Source organism: Salvelinus sp. IW2-2015, linkage group LG6.1, assembly GCF_002910315.2.
Source record: "Salvelinus sp. IW2-2015 linkage group LG6.1, ASM291031v2, whole genome shotgun sequence".
In the NCBI taxonomy this organism is placed as follows: Eukaryota; Metazoa; Chordata; class Actinopteri; order Salmoniformes; family Salmonidae; genus Salvelinus; species Salvelinus sp. IW2-2015.
Genome location: NC_036845.1, coordinates 2873420 through 2893843, shown reverse-complemented (window position 1 = coordinate 2893843; position 20424 = coordinate 2873420). Strand labels below are relative to the sequence as shown.

General features: G+C 44.5%; 3 protein-coding genes across 6 annotated transcripts in view; all 3 read right to left on the bottom strand.

Moving 5' to 3' along the window:
- Positions 1 to 606, bottom strand: part of LOC111964908 (popeye domain-containing protein 3-like) — a 5228-nt gene extending 4622 nt beyond the window's left edge. The window contains exon 1 of the mRNA XM_023988781.2: positions 342 to 606. Coding sequence (XP_023844549.2) covers positions 342 to 606 — 265 coding nt within the window. The remainder of the gene's footprint in view (positions 1 to 341) is intronic.
- Positions 607 to 1827: 1221 nt separating this feature from the next.
- On the bottom strand, positions 1828 to 4411 carry LOC111964896 (popeye domain-containing protein 3-like). Its single transcript, XM_023988759.2, has 3 exons — positions 3726 to 4411; positions 3534 to 3642; positions 1828 to 2533 (listed from the first exon to the last, which is right to left on the bottom strand). The coding sequence occupies exons 1-3, from the start codon at positions 4226 to 4228 to the stop codon at positions 2207 to 2209; spliced, it is 939 nt and encodes a 312-aa protein (XP_023844527.1). The 5' UTR covers positions 4229 to 4411; the 3' UTR covers positions 1828 to 2206.
- Positions 4412 to 15476: 11065 nt separating this feature from the next.
- The window catches only part of stx12l (syntaxin 12, like), a 12208-nt gene continuing 7260 nt past the window's right edge, over positions 15477 to 20424 (bottom strand). For 3 of the 4 annotated variants that reach the window (XM_023988760.2, XM_023988761.2, XM_023988762.3), the window contains exons 6-10: positions 19496 to 19542; positions 19253 to 19364; positions 18712 to 18784; positions 18468 to 18550; positions 15477 to 16157 (exon numbers count right to left, since the gene is read on the bottom strand). In XM_023988760.2, the coding sequence (XP_023844528.1) occupies positions 16065 to 16157; positions 18468 to 18550; positions 18712 to 18784; positions 19253 to 19364; positions 19496 to 19542 (408 nt within the window). In that variant the 3' untranslated portion in view covers positions 15477 to 16064. The remainder of the gene's footprint in view (positions 16158 to 18467; positions 18551 to 18711; positions 18785 to 19252; positions 19365 to 19495; positions 19543 to 20424) is intronic. The other variant, XM_023988764.2, reaches the window with a different exon arrangement.

Sequence of the window (20424 nt, the reverse complement as noted above, 5' to 3'; positions counted from 1 at the left end):
CTCAGTCCCTTTCCCCAGTTGTACTACCACCAACATAGTGGTCATATGATATGATATCATTCCACTCTGCTCAGTCCCTTTCCAGCTATACTACCGCATCAACTCCCCCATCTCCAGGAAGTGTGGACTCGTTCACTCACTATAGTGTTTATCACATTTCTAAAAGCAATTCAATGCATATGAATCCTTGAGGGGGAGTGAACGAGTGAATACTTTGGAGAAAAGGGAGAGATACTGTGGTGGTAGAGCTGGTAATGAAACTGAAAAGTGTGTAATGCAATCGTATCATGACCACCGAGTTGGACTGTAATCTGGGCCAGCAGAGGCCAGAATGGAGCCACCTGTCATCAGCATGAGGCGCAGCAGGATCATGTGCAGGGTCAGGGTGGTGGGAATGACAAGGCCCAGGAGGAGAGACAGGTTCCCCAGGTGGAACAGCAGGTGGTGGGCCTCCTCCCACTCCTCACAGGAGGTTACGTTGGGCTCCATGGTGGTCATCACCAGACCTCCACCTCCAGCCCCGGGTACAGACCCAGGGACTGCCGACCGCAGGGGGGCCAGGGTGGTGTAGAACAGGCTACTGGTCATCTCTGGAGAGGTAGACATCCTGATCCTCACCTAGAGAGAGGTGGGGAGGGTGTTGTGGTTGTTTATGTACTGCTTATGAATGGGGTATGTACATGTTATGAATGTATTATGTTGGTACCTTTCAAGTTAAGTGTTACAGGATTGGTGGTAGAAACAGCAGATTTTTGCAGTTGTAATGTCAATTCACGCTGCTGCTGTTCTCATAGTGTACATCAATTTGTCACTATCACAATCTCAATATCCTCAGGTTTCAATAGATTTTCATAACAGATTACTGTATTTCCAAATGTTTTCTTTTATGTAGTAATGCATTAGAATAACTTTTGAGATGCTTATAGGCCTACTGACACTGTCAAGTTCATATTTGATTCAGCAATTAACTGATTTAATACTGTAAATAGCCTGGGAATTCATCATACCGATCATACAGCACTGGAGTGATATTGAAAGGTTTCACTTTAACGTTGCTGGGTTTTTGAGCGGATCTGCCGACCAACGCGCAACAATATTTGACTGCCAGTCCCTCAGATATAGATTATGAAATGGACATGGAAAAAGTGCGAAATGATTCGGCTACAATACGCTGCTTGTAGAAAATTAACGGGACCTACGAAATAGCCTAATTTGTTTGAGCGTTAACTTTCCTTTCACCACTCAGTCAGAGTAAAATAAAAGAGAATGGGAGATGTAACTTACCAATCTGACAACAATCGATCACGAATAGAAAACAATGGACAAGTATTGAGGAGCTATAAATGTAAGGTCCTCGCGAGCTGGGGGACTGCACAATGTGAGTCGCACATTCCAGCGAGCTGACAGGCATTGACTAAAATGGGCAAGAGGCGAGGGGACAGCAGTCAACACTATCCGTCGCTGCGCACCTGCAAAGTCCGGGCACGCCAACAGGGGGAGGTAAAACTTCCCTTTTTGAGAACTGATAATATAGCCTAGCAGCCAGCAAATATTATGAAGCCAGTCGAGTGAATCGTGTTATGTGTTTCGAGATGTTGGTAAACCTAATTGAACAGTGCTCCTTCACCCTCCAGAGGTGACATGAGCTGCGTGATGGGGTGACAAGAGCGGATATTAATGAGATCAGCACCAAGGTCAGCGCCATGATCAGCGCGAGAAAGTGATTGACACTCACCTGTTGACTGCTCCACAGAAATTCACGCTCTCCGAAGAAAATGTTGCAGGCCTAATGAAAGTTATTCGAGATACAAAACGTATAGGGCCACATTGCATTGTTAATACTTTTTTATGATTAAACATAAATATTGACAAAAAAAACTCAATAAGGCAATTGAAAATACAGTCTCAATTTAAGACAGACAGGTAGTAAAGTGCACTATAAAACAAACAGGAATCAGGGGGTAACATTTCACTGGTATTTTGATGCAGAGAAAATCCCCCCCACACACGCACACGCGCGCGCCTATTGCATGATGTCTGGCAAAACCAAGTGGAGGGTTACTTGATGTGCTACAATGTATTCTATGTTGATGCGTAAACTACATAGGCTATGGATATGGCATAAGCTAAGGACTTGAGGATAACAAACAGACAAAAACAACATCCATTAATGAAAAACAAACATTTAAAAGTTCCGTTCCAGTCACTAGTCAGTCTCTTCGGGTGCTGTTATAGTTATAGGTACACGGCCACGGTGGCCATGGTCATATTGCGCTGGGACTCGTAGGAACCCATCTGTTCGGTCTAATTCTGGCAACGGGGACACGTGACAGTAGGTGGGTAACCGGAGATCATATCGGAACCCGCGGCTGTCGAACGCCTTGTCGTTGAGGGAGTACAGCTTGTCCGCGATGTCATTCCGCACCACGAGCGCAAAGACCTTGGCGATATAGCGGTGCTTGGCGAAGAGTAGGTACAGTTTCTTACGTCTCCAAGAAACGTACCTACAGCAATTATCTGCACGCAGGGTCACCTGGGGAAAGAAAACACGAATGCTTATACACTGAGTATACCAAACATTAGGAACACCTTCTTAGCATTGAGTTGCACTCCCGACAGGGATGTTGGCCAATGTGGACTCCAATGCTTCCCACAGTTGTGTCAAGTTGGCTGGATGTCCTTTGGGTGGTGGACCATTATTGATACACACGGGAAACTGTTGCGCGTGAAAAACCCAGCAGCTTGCAGTTCTTGACACAACCCGGTGCGCCGGGCACTTACTACCATACCCCATTTCAAAGGCACTTCGATCTTTTGTCTTTCCCATTCACCCTCTGAATGGCGCACATACACAATACATATCTCAATTGTCTCAAGGCTTAAACATCATTCTTTAACCTGTCTCCTCCCCTTCATCTACACTGATTGAAGTGGATTTAACAAGTGACATCAATAAGGGATCATAGCTTTCATCTGGATTCACATGGTCAGTCTATGTCATGGGAAGAGCAGGTATTCCTAATGTTTTGTACACACAGTGTAATTGTGATTTGGTCATTAACCTTCCTAAATTATGAATTGTCTCCTTAGATTCAAATAACAATGATTATGTAAGAAATTATTATGATGATGGTGGTGGTGACACCGATCATAACAATGATGACGATAACAATAACGATGACTATGTTGACATGAACAGGCAGCGAAGAAGATGGAGCGTCAGCCCAGCCTGTGCTCCCAGGTCTCTATGATGCAGATGAGGAACAGCATGGGCAGCACCAGTGACACCGATGACATCCTGAACCAGATCCACCGTGGAGGCTCCAGTGGATCCTCACATCGTAAGTCTCACCACCTCCCATCAAGCTGTGATACTATTGGCCCATCTGTCAGTGTCTAACAACCTTTCACCTGAATTCACCTGGTCAGTCTATGTCATGGAAAGAGCAGGTGTTCCCAATGTTTTGTATACTCAGTGTATATGCCAGACACATTAGCCAAAATTTGCTTTATTCGATCAGTTTACTATTTACCTGGAAAACTCCCTCCTCTGACGGCCGGAGAGAGTCCCATTCAGGTGAATCGAGAAACTGGAAAGGATATATGTCATGTAAAAACTCTCCATTTACTGTCACACGAATTCTGTAAAAAAAAAAAAATGGCTTTTTATATGACATAACACCAAATACAGTTGGATAAAATGTCAAAGTGAAGTTGAAATGCACCTGCCGGACAGAAGAACGGACAGCTTATCAATAGCAGTCTTGCCCTCCATGGCAAAACAGTGGTCTTTCTCTATAGTGTGGATGTCCCCTTCACAACAGGCGACTATCTTGCCGAAGTGGGTGAGCGACACCCCCAGCTTTTTGAACAGGTAGCTGTACAGATCTTGAAACTCCTTTTCGAAAGTAACGTTCCTCAYCCGGTAGGCGACYTGCACAASTTGAACRGCACATARCCCAAAGAGAGCGAAATTCCACAAAAAGGTMTCGGTGGTGCACGCGTCCGACCATGACCAAATGGTTGTGCAGAAGAAACCGAGCGTCAGAAAGGTAAACAAGTAGAGGAGCCCATAGAACCCGCTCCCTCCCATGAACCCCAAAACAAGGAAGATACTGGCGAGGTGGAAGATGGCACCCTCGGATCCCCCCTTCCATTCTTCGCATAACGGGTGCACGACAGCCGCCGTCAAGTTTTCAGAAGGTGGGAAAAATTCTGGCGCCTCCATTGTCGCGCGTGTGGAGCACGTCACTTTTCAGAAAACTGAGAGGTGGTAAGAGAAAACGAATAAGTGAAACGTCACCGAGACTTCCACCCTAAAATGTAATCGCCCTAAGTTTTGATTATATCACCTCTTAAAATATGACCCGGGTATCGGGACGGGGGTGGCTAAGTAGTCTACTGCTCCCCTTGGTCCTGACGTCCTACTGGTTAAAGCTCTATCCGGCTCATCCAAACCAAATTTTCTATGCACATGACGTCTAGGATAAATCCAATAATTGAAATGCGATATTGAGATGTACGGATATCAAATGACGCATTCATCAACTTACAACCTAAGCAAATGACATTACACAACACCACCAAGTAGGCCTAACATATTTACCTTTCAATGCAAATCTCTGATAATTCTCAAACTCACTAAACATACACTGTGATGATGGTGTTATGAATTTGCCTGATTAAGAGAAGATTGTGATGATGAATGATAAGCCTCCAAGGTCTCTGACAGAAGGTGGTCTCCAACAACTCAGTAGGGTTGTATCATTTTCCTCTACTTGTTTCTTGTTCTGCTACAGGTGTAAAGGTGAGTAGGATGGACCCTGCTATAGGTGTAAAGGTGAGTAGAATGGACCCTGCTATAGGTGTAAAGGTGAGTAGGATGGACCTTGCTATAGGTGTAAAGGTGAGTAGGATGGACCCTGCTATAGGTGTAAAGGTTGAGTAGGATGGACCCTGCTATAGGTGTACAGGTTGAGTAGGATGGACCCTGCTATAGGTGTAAAGGTGAGTAGGATGGACTGCTATAAGGTGTAGTAGGTGGACCCTGCTCTAAGGTGAAGGTTAGGATGGACCCTGCTATAGGTGTAAAGGTGAGTAGGTGGACCTGCTATAGGTGTAAAGGTGAGTAGGATGGACCCTGCTATAGGTGTAAGGTGAGTAGGTGGACCCTGTATAGGTTGATGTATAGGTATGGACCCTGCTTAAGGTGTAAAGGTGAGTAGGATGGACCTGCTAAGGTGTAAAGGTGAGTAGGATGGACCCTGCTAAGGTGTAAAGGTGAGTAGGATGGACCTGCTATAGGTGTAAAGGTGAGTAGATGGACCTGCTATAGGTGTAAAGGTGAGTAGGATGGACCCTGCTATAGGTGTAAAGGTGATGAGGATGGACCTGCTATAGGTTTAAAGGTAGTAGGATGGACCTGCTATAGGTGTAAAGGTGATAGGATGGACCTGCTATAGTGTAAAGGTGAGTAGGATGGACCCTGCTATAGGTGTAAAGGTGAGTAGGATGGACCCTGCTATGGTGTAAAGGTGAGTAGGATGGACCCTGCTATAGGTGTAAAGGTGAGTAGGTGGACCTGCTATAGGTGTAAAGGTGAGTAGGATGGACCCTGCTATAGGTGTAAAGGTGGATATGGACCCTGCTATAGGTGTAAAGGTGAGTAGGATGGACCCTGCTATAGGTGTAAAGGTGAGTAGGATGGACCCTGCTATAGGTGTAAAGGTGAGTAGGATGGACCCTGATAGGTGTAAAGGTGAGTAGGATGGACCTGCTATAGGTGTAAAGGTGAGTAGGATGGACCTGCTATAGGTGTAAAGGTGAGTAGGATGGACCTGCTATAGGTGTAAAGGTGAGTAGGATGGACCCTGTTAGGTGTAAAGGTGAGTAGGATGGACCCTGCTATAGGTGTAAAGGTGAGTAGGGGGACCCTGGGGGGTTTGAAACGCTCAACTCTAATGAGAGGTTGTGTGTGTGTGTGTGTGTGTGTGTGTCTTTCCTACTTCTTATCTATCTGTTTTCAGACCAGGACATCATAATCACATGATGACTAACAGTAGGGAGAGGAGGCAGCAGTGATCTATTGGGCTAAAATAAACACTGCAGTTTCCCCTGGTGAGTGCTGCTACTGGCCAGACAGTCAAGGTGACATTGAGAATCACAGAGCTGCAGAGGACTGAAACTCAGAGACAGTGTGAAATATTTAGGACATGCTGCAATCACATGCAGAGATCCCCTGGGTCCAAATCCTTCAGTATGTCAGACAGACAGAGAGCTAGATACATCCTCTGTGTTTGTGTGAGTGCTTTCTCTCTTTCACTCTCTCTCTCAGCCCTCCACCTGTCTCACTCAGTCCCCCTATCTCTCTCTCTCTCTCTCATTCGCTCTCTCTCTCAGCCCTCCACCTCTGTCTCACTCAGTCACCCTCTCTCTCTCTCTCTCTGAGGAATTCTTGCCCTCTTTTCAAACTGAAGGTTACCACAACTGTCTATGGGAGATGGGAAACAGTAAGGGACAGTCTGAAGGTATGTAGTGGTGGAATCGAACCCTGGCTTCAGCTGTTGTGAGTGACTTGATGCTAGGAGTGGTTATCCCCCTTTCCACACTCCAGTCTAAGGTTAACATTGTGGTTGCACCACGGGCTGCTCAGAACACTAAACATACACGCTCACCAACACACTACCCTGGTTATCAAACTCAATCTCATTATAAAAGAGGTGCAATTCATTTTAGGCGTTGGTACTTTTACAGTACCAATGTTCATATTGTAGAGCAAATATTGGAGCAGTGTTTATCCCCCGGGGCACACTCCAGTCTGAGATTAAAATAACCTGTACTTACAAAGTACAGCATTAGAGGTGCTGGTGTGCACCGGACCAATTCAAGCACTGTGTGTACGTGAGTGTGCAACTACATTTAAACACAGGGAGAATGTGATATAGATTGTGCCAGCTACCAGCAGCTATACAAAGACTATCAGAAACCCAACCCATCTATAAATAGGACTACACCCTCCACACGCTAGTGTGTGTTTGTGTGTATGTTCAGGTTTGACAAATGGTAGACCTTCTCCCTCATTAATTTAGAGAAGGATGGTCTTAATTGGGCCATGGCATTAAACAACCTTGGCAGAGAGAGAAGTATCTGTCCCTTAGGTCTTCATCTGTCCGAGAGAGAGAGAGAGAGAGAGAGAGAGAGAGAGAGAGAGAGAGAGAGGGGGAGGGGGAGGGAAGAGAGAGAGAGAGCAGGTGGGTATGAAAAATGCCAATTAGTATGAGCATGTAGGGATATCTGAATGTCTGGTACTAACTTTGGTTAGGATAAAGTATGTCAGACAAATACATCCACCCCTACACACACTCTACACACAACACTGGTGAACTCAAACCGAGGCGTAATGAATCTCTTTCAGAGAATTCTCAGCACTGTCATTAGTGTTATTTTTAGAGACTCCCCAGATAGAGGCCCTGGACCTTCGATTGACTGAGGAAACCACACACACTGTACGCCGTCTCTAATGACTCTACTCATGCAAAGATACACTGATGTATTTTGTCATGCGCACACACACACACACACACACACACACAATGATAGATAAGATTAGTCCGACAAGAGACAAGCTTGTGATAGTGTCCCATTAGTCTCCATTAGATGCAGCCATTAACTACAAGCCCATAACCATTAACCTCATACACAAACTCTCATACATATCACATACTCTTCTGTGTTCCTTCCTTCATCTGGGAGTCTGGATGATGAACTCATTTATTTCCTCATTAACTGACAGGCGAGACGGAGATCTGCTATGATTGACCCGTTTCCACAGAACTGATAGTTTCCCATTCCTGCATACAAATGAGTCAGACTGTCCTGGGAGGCACAAACACACACACACACACACACACTGTCCCAGGAGGCAGTCCAGCTCTACAAATGCAGTGTGACAGGCCTGCTGCACCGTGTTAGGGGAACACAGAGCTACAGGAAGGGGACAGAACTGGGGATATGTAAGGAGGGGTGGGGGGCAGGTAGATTTCAGGGGTAAGTAGAGAGGACAGACAGATAGATGGACTGAGCTGGGGTGGGGGGTGTATGGTGAGAGGTGAGGGTGAGAGGCAGATCAGAGGATGAAAGTGGTGTGGGTTTGTTTGTCTCTGAAAGCCTTATATTGCAACGAGGCTATAACAGTACTGGTTTACAATTATATTATGACACGTATTCTATGAAGGAAGAGAATATTGTGTTTAATTTAAATCATGAACACACGCTAGCACACACACTCTACACACACGTACATTGTAATATTGTTTTATGGGGGTATTATACATTTTGTATTGTAGATATGTAGTGGTGTAATAATGTTATATGATGTACTTGTTTTATCTTTTGTTTAATGAGCAACGTAAGTGCCTTAATGTGTTTGGACCTGAGGAAGAGTAGCTGCTGCCTTGGCAGGAACTAATGGGGATCCCTAATAAATACAAATGAAGTAATGTAACTACAGGCTACCAGAGCCCAGATTATACAGGAGGACTGAGATTGTCTCTAGTTCCACTCCCACTCCCAGGACATTTTCATTTGTTATTACCTCAAAAAGAGCTATTTATTAGCCTACTTTGATTTCCTGTTGCAGAGAGAATCTGTTGCATCTCGTAGTGGAGAAGAGAAAACAGGCCATCSTCCTCCTCCTCGTTGTCTTCATCCTGTACGTGTCCATCAGAGCAGCAGATCAGCCTCGCCGATATGTGTCTGGGTCTATACAACACACACACGACAGGGAAAGGGAAAAGGAGACTGGCCTCTGATAAAAGAGAATATGGAAAACGAAGTGCCTCTTTTCATTCCTCTCGTATAATGAGACTCAGACGGGGGATTCTTATCTGGCCTTTTCTCTCTCTGTGTTCCAAAGACGTTCATTTGTTCATTCTTTCTGACGAACAAGAGACTCTTCTATTTTTTGTGACTTAACGAAAAAGAGAAAAGGTGAGCGGTGTCTTTATGGCTCCTACACTCTTAGGAAAAAAAGGAGCTATCTAGAACCTAAAAGGGTTCTTCCGCTGTCCCCATAGTAGAACCCATTGAAGAACCCTGTTTGGTTCCAGGTAGAACCCTTTTGGGTTCCATGTAGGATCCTTTCCACAGAGGGTTCTACAAAAGGGTTCTACGTGGAACCAAAAAGGGTTCTCCCTGGATCGTAATAGTTATCCTATGGGGACAGTCAAAGAACCCTTTTGGACCCTTTTTTAAAGAGTGTATAAACACACACTTTCCAGAGTTCAAAGCTCCAGTCACACACATCACTCTGAATATGTCCCCAACATAAAGTACTGGCATTAAAAACATCCCAACTAGCTTCACAGAGTTGGTAGCTAGCTAGAGCCATTGGTTCTGCTTTGCTTCAAGTCAAACTCAGTAAACTCTCCATCTCTCCCACACACACACACTCATATGAACACATGTCTAGGAGCAGAGGAGAGAGTCTTAATTTCCTTGTCTTCTTCATTAGTCAGTGTAKCTGTAGGTCCCACTCCAGTAATCAGGAAGCTGCTTGCATAGTCACAGCTAGGAGGACCAGGAAGGTGTGTGTCTAACACAAGAGGACTGACTCACTGGCTCTCTCTCCATTGTCTAAAAGTCTGTCCTCTCCTTGCCTCCTCTCCTTCATTGCACTGATTTGAAAGACCTGACCACGTGAAATCCAGCCTAATGATGAGCTTCCACCATATTATTTCCACCTAGCAAGTCATTCCCAATCAGTGTACTGTAGATGAAGGGGAGGAGAGGGCGGTTTGATAAGCCATTGAGCCAAAGTGGCCGGTAAACAGAGACAGAGAGCGGGGGAGGAATGACAGATAATCTCTCAATGATGAGGACCACTCATGGCACCGCAACAGCAGCACAGCTATCTCCTCCACGACAACCACTAGCTACAGTTGTCTTGACCTATGGGATGGATGTAACCGGAAGGATCTGGCTGTTTTGCTAAAGGGTCGGAAAATAACCACTGCAGTGGAGCTGTGCCAAAGGGGCCTCAAGGGCGCTGGTGGGGACAGAACCGCACGCTCCGGGCCAGGTGGCTATATAGCACCAGGGAATGGAGGATATCTTAGGGAAGGAGGTCCCCCTAAGTTGGTCAAGTCTGAACCTAGGAGTTTGGGCACTCGGAAAACATTCAGGGAGCAGATGGAGGAGAGGAGAAGGGCTATCTGAGGTATGTCGAAAGTTTCATGGTTTGACGCAAGACCGGAATCCGAGGTGCTCCGTGATGAACCTGTAATAATTGAACAAGAGCAGTTAGTAAACAGGTTAATAATAGTCTTGGCGGAAGGGAACATAGCTGGGAGTGGCTCCCCATCCCATCAGAGAATTGAACCCGGTCTCCTGCGTGTAGGAAGGGGCTCCGTTTTTGGTGAGTGTAAGAATTGCTGACAGAATGGGCTAAAATTGTCAGGACCCGGTGCGAGAAACAGTCACTTAATAATTGGCAGAACCCAGAAGATGAGGCAGACACAGCAGTACTAGAGATGGTGGTTTAATGAAAAATGGATATCCTCCAAAATACAACGAAAAAATCCACAAAGTGGTAAAAAACAGCAGGGAAAAACAAACCTCAAAAGACTACTCAAATAATAAACAAGAACAAAACCAGAGAACCTCTGGAAAATCCAACAAGAGAAAAGTCTATATAAAACAAGGCTTGGYCTGGGGCTGGGTGCTAACTTACAAACACTGAGCAAGGAACTAAGGAACACACAGGGTTTAAATACTAACAAGGGAATGACTTACAGGTGCAAACAATAATTGGAGCAAGAAAAACAAAAGGTACAAAAAAGGTGCAAGGGGGACATCTAGTGAACAAAACCTAAACAGTCCTGGCCAAAACCTGACAAAAATAGCCCCCCCTGAGTCAGCAGTAAAACATTCTGTATGCAGAAAAGGGAAGTAGAGGTGGAGCAGTTTCACTACCTGTTGAAGGGAGAAAATGTGATATAAGTCAAGTGTTGTAGGTGAGGGATGCACTTGAGAGGATAGGAGCCAAGGAGTGAGATGTCGGCTAACCTCACCAGCAGCAATGAGGGCAATTACACCAAGAACGAGACACACCTGAATGAGTCCTGGGTGAGTGGGGTAGACTATACCTTGGTTGGGATACTGTGTACAGGGCTCATGGAAGGAGGGTTGGGTAATTAGGATTATAATTTTACTAGGGGGAAACAAACTAGGAGGGAGGATATGGTTGGGAGCGCCCTGGAGGTACTAATGCAGTTGGTTTATGGTTTACCTATTGAGGAGATGCCCTATGGAACAAGACAAGGACCAGTATTGCAAATGTGGAGTGTTGATGGTGTGTCAAGCTGTGGACGTAGGATTAGAACGGTATGGAACCCTGAGGCCACTGTTGTGGGTGATAGAAGCACTGATAGTGGTGTATTTAGGAATGCATCTGGTGGTGTGTGTGAACATGGGCAGCAAGAATGTGCATCAACAAGGCAGGTTGGGAACAGCGCGTAAGAATGGGGTGTACCGCAGACAGGTGTGTATCTGTGGTGACAGATACTACTGAGCTGTGTGTAAGATCTCAGGGTGGCTGCTGGTGTTGGGATTGTTCACTGCATTAGACTGGATTATATTACAAATAAATGGACTGATTATGTTATGGTTAATAATGTACGGTATCCTCTTTACAGAGCGAACAAGTCGGAGCTCCGACTTTGATGGGGGTGGGGGCCACAAACATTCTGAACTCATGAGGGGCCGCAGTCACTCGTGGGTTTATTTACATGCTAACAATGGCCGTTTGTTTCTGTAGGCCCACTGTGGAACATGCGGGATTGCCCATGTAGGATGCCATTACCTATGGTTGACCTCGGGGGGAACCACTATGCACCAACTGTGTAGAGAGGTCTACAGTGATAGAAGAGGTCTGGTGGTGACTAGATTTTCAGGGACCAGTTGCCAGAGGTAGATATGGAAAGGTACAAAAAGCTTGAGGTACAGAGCACACCTCGCTGGGCTCACAAGGAGTGGGATGACCCGAGAGAGCTGGAGGGAGAAGGATGGGATATATCCATGAGGTGAAGTCGTGGGGAAAGCTGTGTGGGGGCAGAACCCGAACCATTCACCAGGCCAATGGAAAGGTTATCTACCAGGAGAGAGAGTTAATCCATGGAGGGGGGTGTCGTGACCATGGATGTAACTCTCATCCCTGCTGAGCTACAGTTAATTCTAGGACAGAGGGAGCATGAGGCCAGAAAAATAGAGATTCATCGTGGGGCAGGAAAAATAGTAAGGGGAAAGCTGGACAGCGTCGCAGTCAGCCAAGGACTGCAGAGTAAGCATGGTCATTGCCGACACCAGCATCCAAGGGTGGAGCTTGGGGAAGAACCAGACAGGTAGGTTGAAGAAAGGGCAATGGAACATGAACTTCCTCCAAACCCTCCTTTGACGTCCTTCTGGAGATCGACAAGTGCAACGAAAAATGAGGCTTGGGGGTGGGTGAGTCCAATATGGACCAGACATAACCAGTTTTGAAGTAGGAGTTAAAGGGTAGGTCAGTATATAAATTATTGTGTGAGGGATAGAATCTCTTTTCTTTTGGGGTATTGTGCTTAGAGGGGCTTTTGATTATTTTTCTATTTTTACTGCTGTTTTTAGATAAACTTTTAGGAACAAGGCTAACTGACACAGCAACCAGGGTTGGGGAGTAACGGATTACATGTAATCCATTACATGTAAGGGATTATAAAAAACGGTAACTGTATTCCGTTACTTTACCAGCTAAAATATTGTAATCAGATTACAGATACTTCTGGGAAACTAGATGATTACTTTGAGGATTCATTTTAAATTCAGAAAGGATGTTTAAAAAAAAAGTATTTGACACTTCTGTTTTCACCAATGACATTCAAATCAGCATTAAAAAAAGGCGCAAGTTTAAGTATTTTCCACCTGAGCGAGTCTGACCACAAGTCAGAGACCACTATGATGACACACCAAATGTGTTGGTGGATCACGGAAAAAGAGCAGGAATAGGCTTTTGTAGGCTACAGTCCAAGCTATGTCTTCCAATGGTGCAACTGCTGTCGGCACCTAAAGATTATTCAATTTGAATAAACGTTTGGAGGTAAGGATGACAGCAGTGGTGTAGTCTGCGGCAATACGGATTTCACTTATTATTGATATCTACTTTGCGCATTGATGTGAATCACACTGCTGCGCACTCATTAAGCTATTTGCGCCTAACAGATTGTCGGTGTTGTGGATTGCTGTTCACCAATCTAAATGTGTATTTGAATCCAATAATGGATGAATTCAAGAAGTTTAAGCTGCCTATCAATCATTGTTTGTGAAACCAATGAACAGCCAGTGAAAAATGCGCTCTTGCAACAGCTGCATAGTGCGGATCCAAGCCTACGGAATAAAAAAGTGGGGCTTTTATTGCTCAATCTAATTCATGCTGATAAAAAAAAGAATCCATAGGCCTAATGGATACATGCTCAAATTTGCACGCGTTTGATAGACTTAAAGGGGCAATCTGTAGTTGCTACATCCATTTTTGGATTTATCATGGATGGTCAGTGTTTGCATCCATAGCTCTGTCTATTAATCTGAGAGTGGTTACATTTCTCCAGGCCCACCCCTCAGCTGTTTACCAAAACAGAGGCGGGGCAACCGTTTTGTTATTTTTTAATCTGTGGATTTACCCTTTAAACAGCTGCATATTATCAAGATATCAAAGTGTCACCAACAAAAAGATAAACAGTCCGATAGCAAATGCAGCATATGGCATTCATTGGCAGTCATTGGCAGCATATGGCAGTCCTCCATGACAACAAAATAAACAACAGAGTAGGGCTGGCTAATAAATCCTTAGTTTTGGGATCATGCTCCGGTAAAACAATTTGGCTAATCTGTACTTCCATATTTTAATGTCCTATTCTTGAAGATCAAGGGGTCTAACATTTATTGGAATGACTGGAATTCTGATAGACTTTGGTTTTTAATGTAAAGCTATAAATGATTCATATGTAGTAGAAAGCGATGGGTTAGAGGAAGTCTACATAACCAACCCATAAAGTAAAATTTAACATCCAATAATGGCCAGCTATGTAAACTTTAACATTGATTTATCCTGCAATAGATGTCATTCAATTGGTAACATCCATTTTTGTCTTCTAATGCCTCTTAAGAGGAAAGTAATCTAAAAGTAACAGAATGTAATCAGATTACGTTACTGAGTTTGGGTAATCCAAAAGTTACGTTACTGATTATAATTTTGGACAGGTAACTAGTAACTGTAACGGATTACATTTAGAAAGTAACCTACCCAACCCTGACGGTAACTATACCTCTTGTCTCATGGAACAGTAGTTCCATTACAGGGAGTAACTCCAGGTCCACAGGTGAAGGGTTTGTTGCGTGCACCTGTAGGTGTAAAAATTATTTAAGTAATGACAGTTGCCGAGTGGAGAAAGTATCTTATAGTCCTAGGAGAGTCTGGGTCGTATAAGAGCACAAGGCGAGACCCAGATGCAGACACAGCGTCTTCGTTGTTTTTTATAATCTGAAAGGAGTAGGCAAGAGAATGGTCGTGGACAGGCAAAAGGTCAAAACCAGTTCTGAGTCCAAGGGGTAAAGAGTGGCAGGCAGGCTCGATGTCAGGGCAGGCAGAAGGGTCAGGCACCGAGTGCAGAAAAACAGGCAAGGGTCAAAACCGGGAAGACTAGAAAATGAGAATAGAAAACAGGAGCACTGGAAAAACACAATGGTTGACTTGAAAACATACAAGATGAACTGGCACAGAGACAGGAAACACAGGGATAAATACACTGTGGAAAATAAGTGACACCTGGAGGGGGTGGAGACAATCACAAGAACAGGTGAAACAGATTAGGGTGTGACAGGTCGCCCTATCTCCTGAGTTAGTTGTCTTGCTGAGTGGTTTTTAATACAAGTTTCTCCCACTCTGGCGATCATTGACTCTAAGGCTGGTGCCGCAGCTGGAATCAGCAGGGCACTAGGATTGGGACAAGACCTGGAAAGGCAACACCCGTAGGTAATAGACCTGGAGCAGGGGTAAACTAGGGTAGCTCACTAATCACAAAGGAGAGGTGTGAGTCGAGCATGACACAGTCTCCATAATAACCGTCGTCACCGCTTCAAATCCCCATGACAGTACCATGGAAAATGCTCCCTAATCTTATGCATAGTTAGCAGGGCAGTGTCTTATTAACATATAGTAAACATGTTTTATTAAGGTACCAATATGTTAACCAACCTACCACACATCATAAACACTACTGCAAAATTGCAAGACTACTACACGCTTAGTATATCTTGACTTGTTTAATAGCTAAATAAAAGCATGGTAGACTACATGGTGCTTGTGCACCTTACACGTTGACCTCATAATACTGGCATAACAGCGCCATCTTGTGGAAAGTACATAGCCCTGCGTGACACAGTCGGGACTCTTTGCACAGTTGATTTTATTAATGAAAGTGAGCATAATAATAATAATCATCATCATCATAGTAATAATACAAACATTTTGTTTGTTGTTTGTGTGCTATCAAAGGAATCATCCTTATCTCAACTACATCATGTCCTTGTGGTAATACTATAGACTATAAGACATCTGGAAGAGAATCACACATTTACAACATAAAGAGAATAGGGAGGCAGAAAATAAACCATATCAAACCGTACACATGGCATTTATATACATACAAACTTGTGCGGCATTGCATTAGATCAGACATATTCTAACACAGTAATGTATGTAATAATGACAGAGATGATTTGCATGGCTGACATGGAAGTAAGTGCAGGGCTGTGTTAGAACAGTTAGTATATAATATGTACAGATGGGGAAGAGGATTTATACAATCTATTCCTTACGCTTCTGTCTATATCTTGCTTGAAAGCACGCACGCACACCAGCACGCACGCACACCCGCACACACACATTCACTCACTCAGACGCTCCATTGGAAGCCATTCTTGGCTGTCAGTGCGATGTGCCATTAAAATCCTTCCCCGGTACTCTTCCTGTCCTCTCATTTGATGGCCTGCCAGATGATGATAGCCAGGACGGTGACCACCAGAGACACCACCATGGCCAGCATACACATCCTCTTACGGGACTTCCTCTACAGGGGGAGGGAGCACAAACAGGCCGTGATTGGTGATTGGAAATAATAATTTGTTCTTAACTGATTTGCCTGGTTAAATGAAGGACGCTGATCATCGACAGATCATTCAGACTTATCTACAAATCAAACACGGCCCATGTTGTGACGGTGTTGTGTTGATACCTGGTAGTAGGGCTGACACAATAATCGTATAATTGTGTAATCGACAATTATGGACAATAACCAAAAATATTGTCATATTCGTCTTAATACATTCATTTTAGGAGGGGGGATTCAACTTTATTTTCATTTACAAATAGTTCACCCAATAGCAGTTTTTCATTATTACATGAAGAGGGTAAAGTTATTCTACGAGCATAACGGCACACTTGGGAGGAAAAGCTTCCTTTACAAAAGTTCCAAATGGTCAAAACCATTCGTTTTTGAGACAGGGGTATCACCAAAGCTGTGTTGTATTCATTAGATATAAAAACAACATTAGGTATATTCTCCATTAGTCAGCACCTCTACAGTTGTGGCCAAAAGTTTTGAGAATGACACAAATATTAATTTCCACAAAGTTTGCAGCTTCAGTGTCTTTAGATATTTTTGTCAGATGTTATTATGCAATACTGAATTATAATTACAAGCATTTTATAAGTGTCAAAGGCTTTTGCAGTGTTGACCCTTCTTTTTCAAGACCTCTGCAATCCGCCCTGGCATGCTGTCAATTGACGTCTGGGCCACATCCTGACTGATGGCAGCCCATTCTTGCATAATCAATGCTTGGAGTTTGTCAGAATTTGTGGGTTTTTGTTTGTCCACCCGTCTCTTGAGGATTGACCACAAGTTCTCAATGGGATTAAGGCCTGGGGAGTTTCCTGGCCATGGACCCAAAATATCAATGTTTTGCTCCCCGAGCCACTTAGTTATCACTTTTGTATGGAAGGGTGCCTATATGTGGAAAAGGCATTGTTTCGTACCAAACTGTTCTGGATGGTGGGAGAAGTTGTCTCGGAGGATGTGTTGGTACCATTCTTATTCATGGCTGTGTTCTTAGGCAAAATTGTGAGTGAGCCCACTCCTTGCTGAGAAGCAACCCACACATGAATGGTCTCAGGATGCTTTACTGTTGGCATGACGGACTGATGGTAGCGCTCACCTTGTCTTCTCCGGACAAGCTTCTCTCGGATGCACCAAACAATCAGAAGGGATTCATAAGAGAAATGACTTTACCCAGTCCTCAGCAGTCATCCCTGTATTTTGCAGAATATCAGTCTGTCCTATGTTTTTCCTGGAGAGAAGTGCTTCTTTGCTGCCCTTCTTGACACAGGCCATCCTCCAAATCTCGCATCATGTGCGTGCAGATGCACTCACACTGCCTGCTGCATTCCTGAGCAAGCTCTGTACTGGTGGTGCCACGATCCGCAGCTGAATCAACTTTAGGAGAGGTCTGGCGCTTGCTGAGGGCGCCTGAAGCTTCATCACAACAATTGAACGGTCTCCTTGAAGTTCTTGATGATCGCCGATAAATGGTTGATTTAGGTGCAATCTTACTGGCAGCAATATCCTTGCCTGTGAAGCCTTTTTGTGCAAAGCAATGATGACGGACGTGTTTCCTTGCAGGTAACCATGTTGACAGAGGAAGAACAATGTTCAAGCACCACTCCTTTTGAAGCTTCCATCTGTTATTCGAACTCAATCAGCATGACAGAGTGATCTCAGCCTTGTCCTCGTCAACACTCAACACTGTGTTAACGAGAGATTCACTGACATGATGTCAAATGGTCCTTTGTGGCAGGGCTGAAATGCATGGAAATGTTTTTTGGGTATCAGTTTTATTTGCAATTAATTGCAATTCATCTGATCAATCTTCATAACATTCTGGAGTATATGTGTACAGTATAACTTTAGTACGTCCCTGCCGAACGGGCGCGAACCAGGGCACTCTGCACACATCGACAACAGTACACGAAGCGTCGTTACCCATCGCTCCACCAAAAGCCGCGGCCCTTGCAGAGAAGGGGCAACCTACTTAAGTCTCAGAGCAAGTGACGTAACTGATTGAAATGCTAGTAGCGCGCACCACCGCTAACTGGCTAGCCATTTCACATCCGTTACATATGCAAATTGCCATCATACAAACTGAGGCAGCAGACTTTGTGAAAATTAATATTTGTGTCATTCTCAAAACTTTTGGCCACTTTTGGCCATGTTTTTTATTAGACTAGTATTCATTAGGTATGCCATAGCTAGTTCTCAAAGATGCATTATAAGCTCAAACATTTTTCAATAATGGTGGTCATTCCATAATTGTCACAGCCCTACCTGGTAGTTGGCGGCCCTTTGGAGCTGTCCGGTACCTCTGTCTACATGGACCTCTGCACTCTCCACATTAGCCTCAATGCTGTCTGTGAAACAGAGAGGAGAGGAGACACAGTGAAGGGCAGGTTCACAGGAGCCAGGACTGATACAGTATCAGATGGAATTCTAAACCTTCACAGACAGCATCCTTCTGAACCAGCATGTTATCAAACCAGAGAGGGAGAAAATCCATTTCAAGTCTACTAACCGATCATCTCTCCCTGGTCGTGGATCATCACTGCCAGGTCCTTAAAGATCTGGTTTACATCCATGATGTCAGACTGGAGGGAGAGGAGAAAGGGAGAAAATCACCACGAGGGTTAGTTAGGCTGAAGTCCAAATCGAACCCTACTCCCTAGCCCCCACCCCAGTCCTGTCATATCTACAGGAGAGGCTATACTCGGGAATAGGGGCTAAAGGTCAGGCTATACTAGAGACAGTGGAGGCTGGTGGGAGGAGCTATAGGAGGACGGGCTCTGTGTAATGGCTGGAATGGAATGAATGGAACGGTATCAAACATGTGGTTTGCATATATTTGATGTGTTTGATATCGTTCCATTCATTTCATTCCAGCCATTACACAGAGCCCGTCCTCCTATAGCTCCTCCCACCAGCCTCCACTGACTAGAGAGTTTGGGCAAAGGGTTGATTTGGAGTTCAACAGTATGCTAAATGACTCAAATGTAAATGTAATGTGGCTCTGTAATTCCTGTATGGAATGTGAGTGGAGCTGGTAGCTGGGTGAGTACCTCTAGCTGCCTGATGTTGGTCTCCCTCTCCTTGATGACCTCCAGGTCCTCCTCTGTGACCTCTGGCTCCTCCAGCTGCTGGGTCTGACTCTGACTCCAGTCATCATCATCTCTACACACACACACACACCAAACACACACACGAACGGACACAGACACACACAAACACACACCTTTGTTACCACTTAACATTTTTATTCTAACAGAATATTTGATAGGATTCTACCTCCACTGTGTACCTACTTTTCAAATGTCACAAGTTGTTCATCGACGTTCCCCTCATCTTCCTGCTGAAATAAAAACAAACCCATCATTGAAACACTCTCATTCACATTAAGGTTTCTCGTGCTGGCCAATGGACTGGAAGCGCAACTACACAAAATCCTGAAACTGGAAACATCTTGTATTCTCCTCACTCTAGCTTTAAGCCACCTGCTGTCAGAGAGCAGCTCACAGATTACTGCAGCTGTACCATAGCCCATCTATAATTTAGCCCGAAAACTACCTCTCCCCGCTACTGTATTATTATGTTTATTTTGGGCTATCGCTTTGCAGCTCGATATATTGTCTCATATATTAGCTTTGCAGCATTCATTCCACTGTCAGAACTCGTAGCCATTATCCTACAGTGTTTTACGTTGCGTAGTTTTGTATTATAGTGCTTGGTCTCGGCCATACTCCCTGTGCCTTTTTTTGTCCTTTACCTCCCTTATCTCACCTCATTTGCTCACATGTGTATTGTACTTATTTTTTCTACTGTATTATTGTCTGTATGTTTGTTTTACTCCATGTGTAACTCTGTGTTGTGTAGTGTGTCGAGACTGCTTTGCTTATATCTTGGCCAGGTCGCCAGTTGTAAATGAGAACTGTTGTTTTCAACTTGCCCTGGTACCCCCTCTGGTTTTGTAAGAAATAAAGGGGTGGGGAAAAAAGAAAAAAACATTGCATTACACTAATCAGTCATCATACTGTAATATGACAATGAAACTGTGTTTAATTTTGCCTTTCTAATAATACTATGGGTGAGTGACTATGACAGGCGGCTAATTCTAGGCCAATGAGAAAGCAGGGTGTGTTTACCGTGAGGGCGGGACCCGGACCGGAGCACCTAGCGCCACTTGATCTCCTACTCCTTCTCGAGCCACGCCGTCGCTGGACTGCATGGAGAGTTG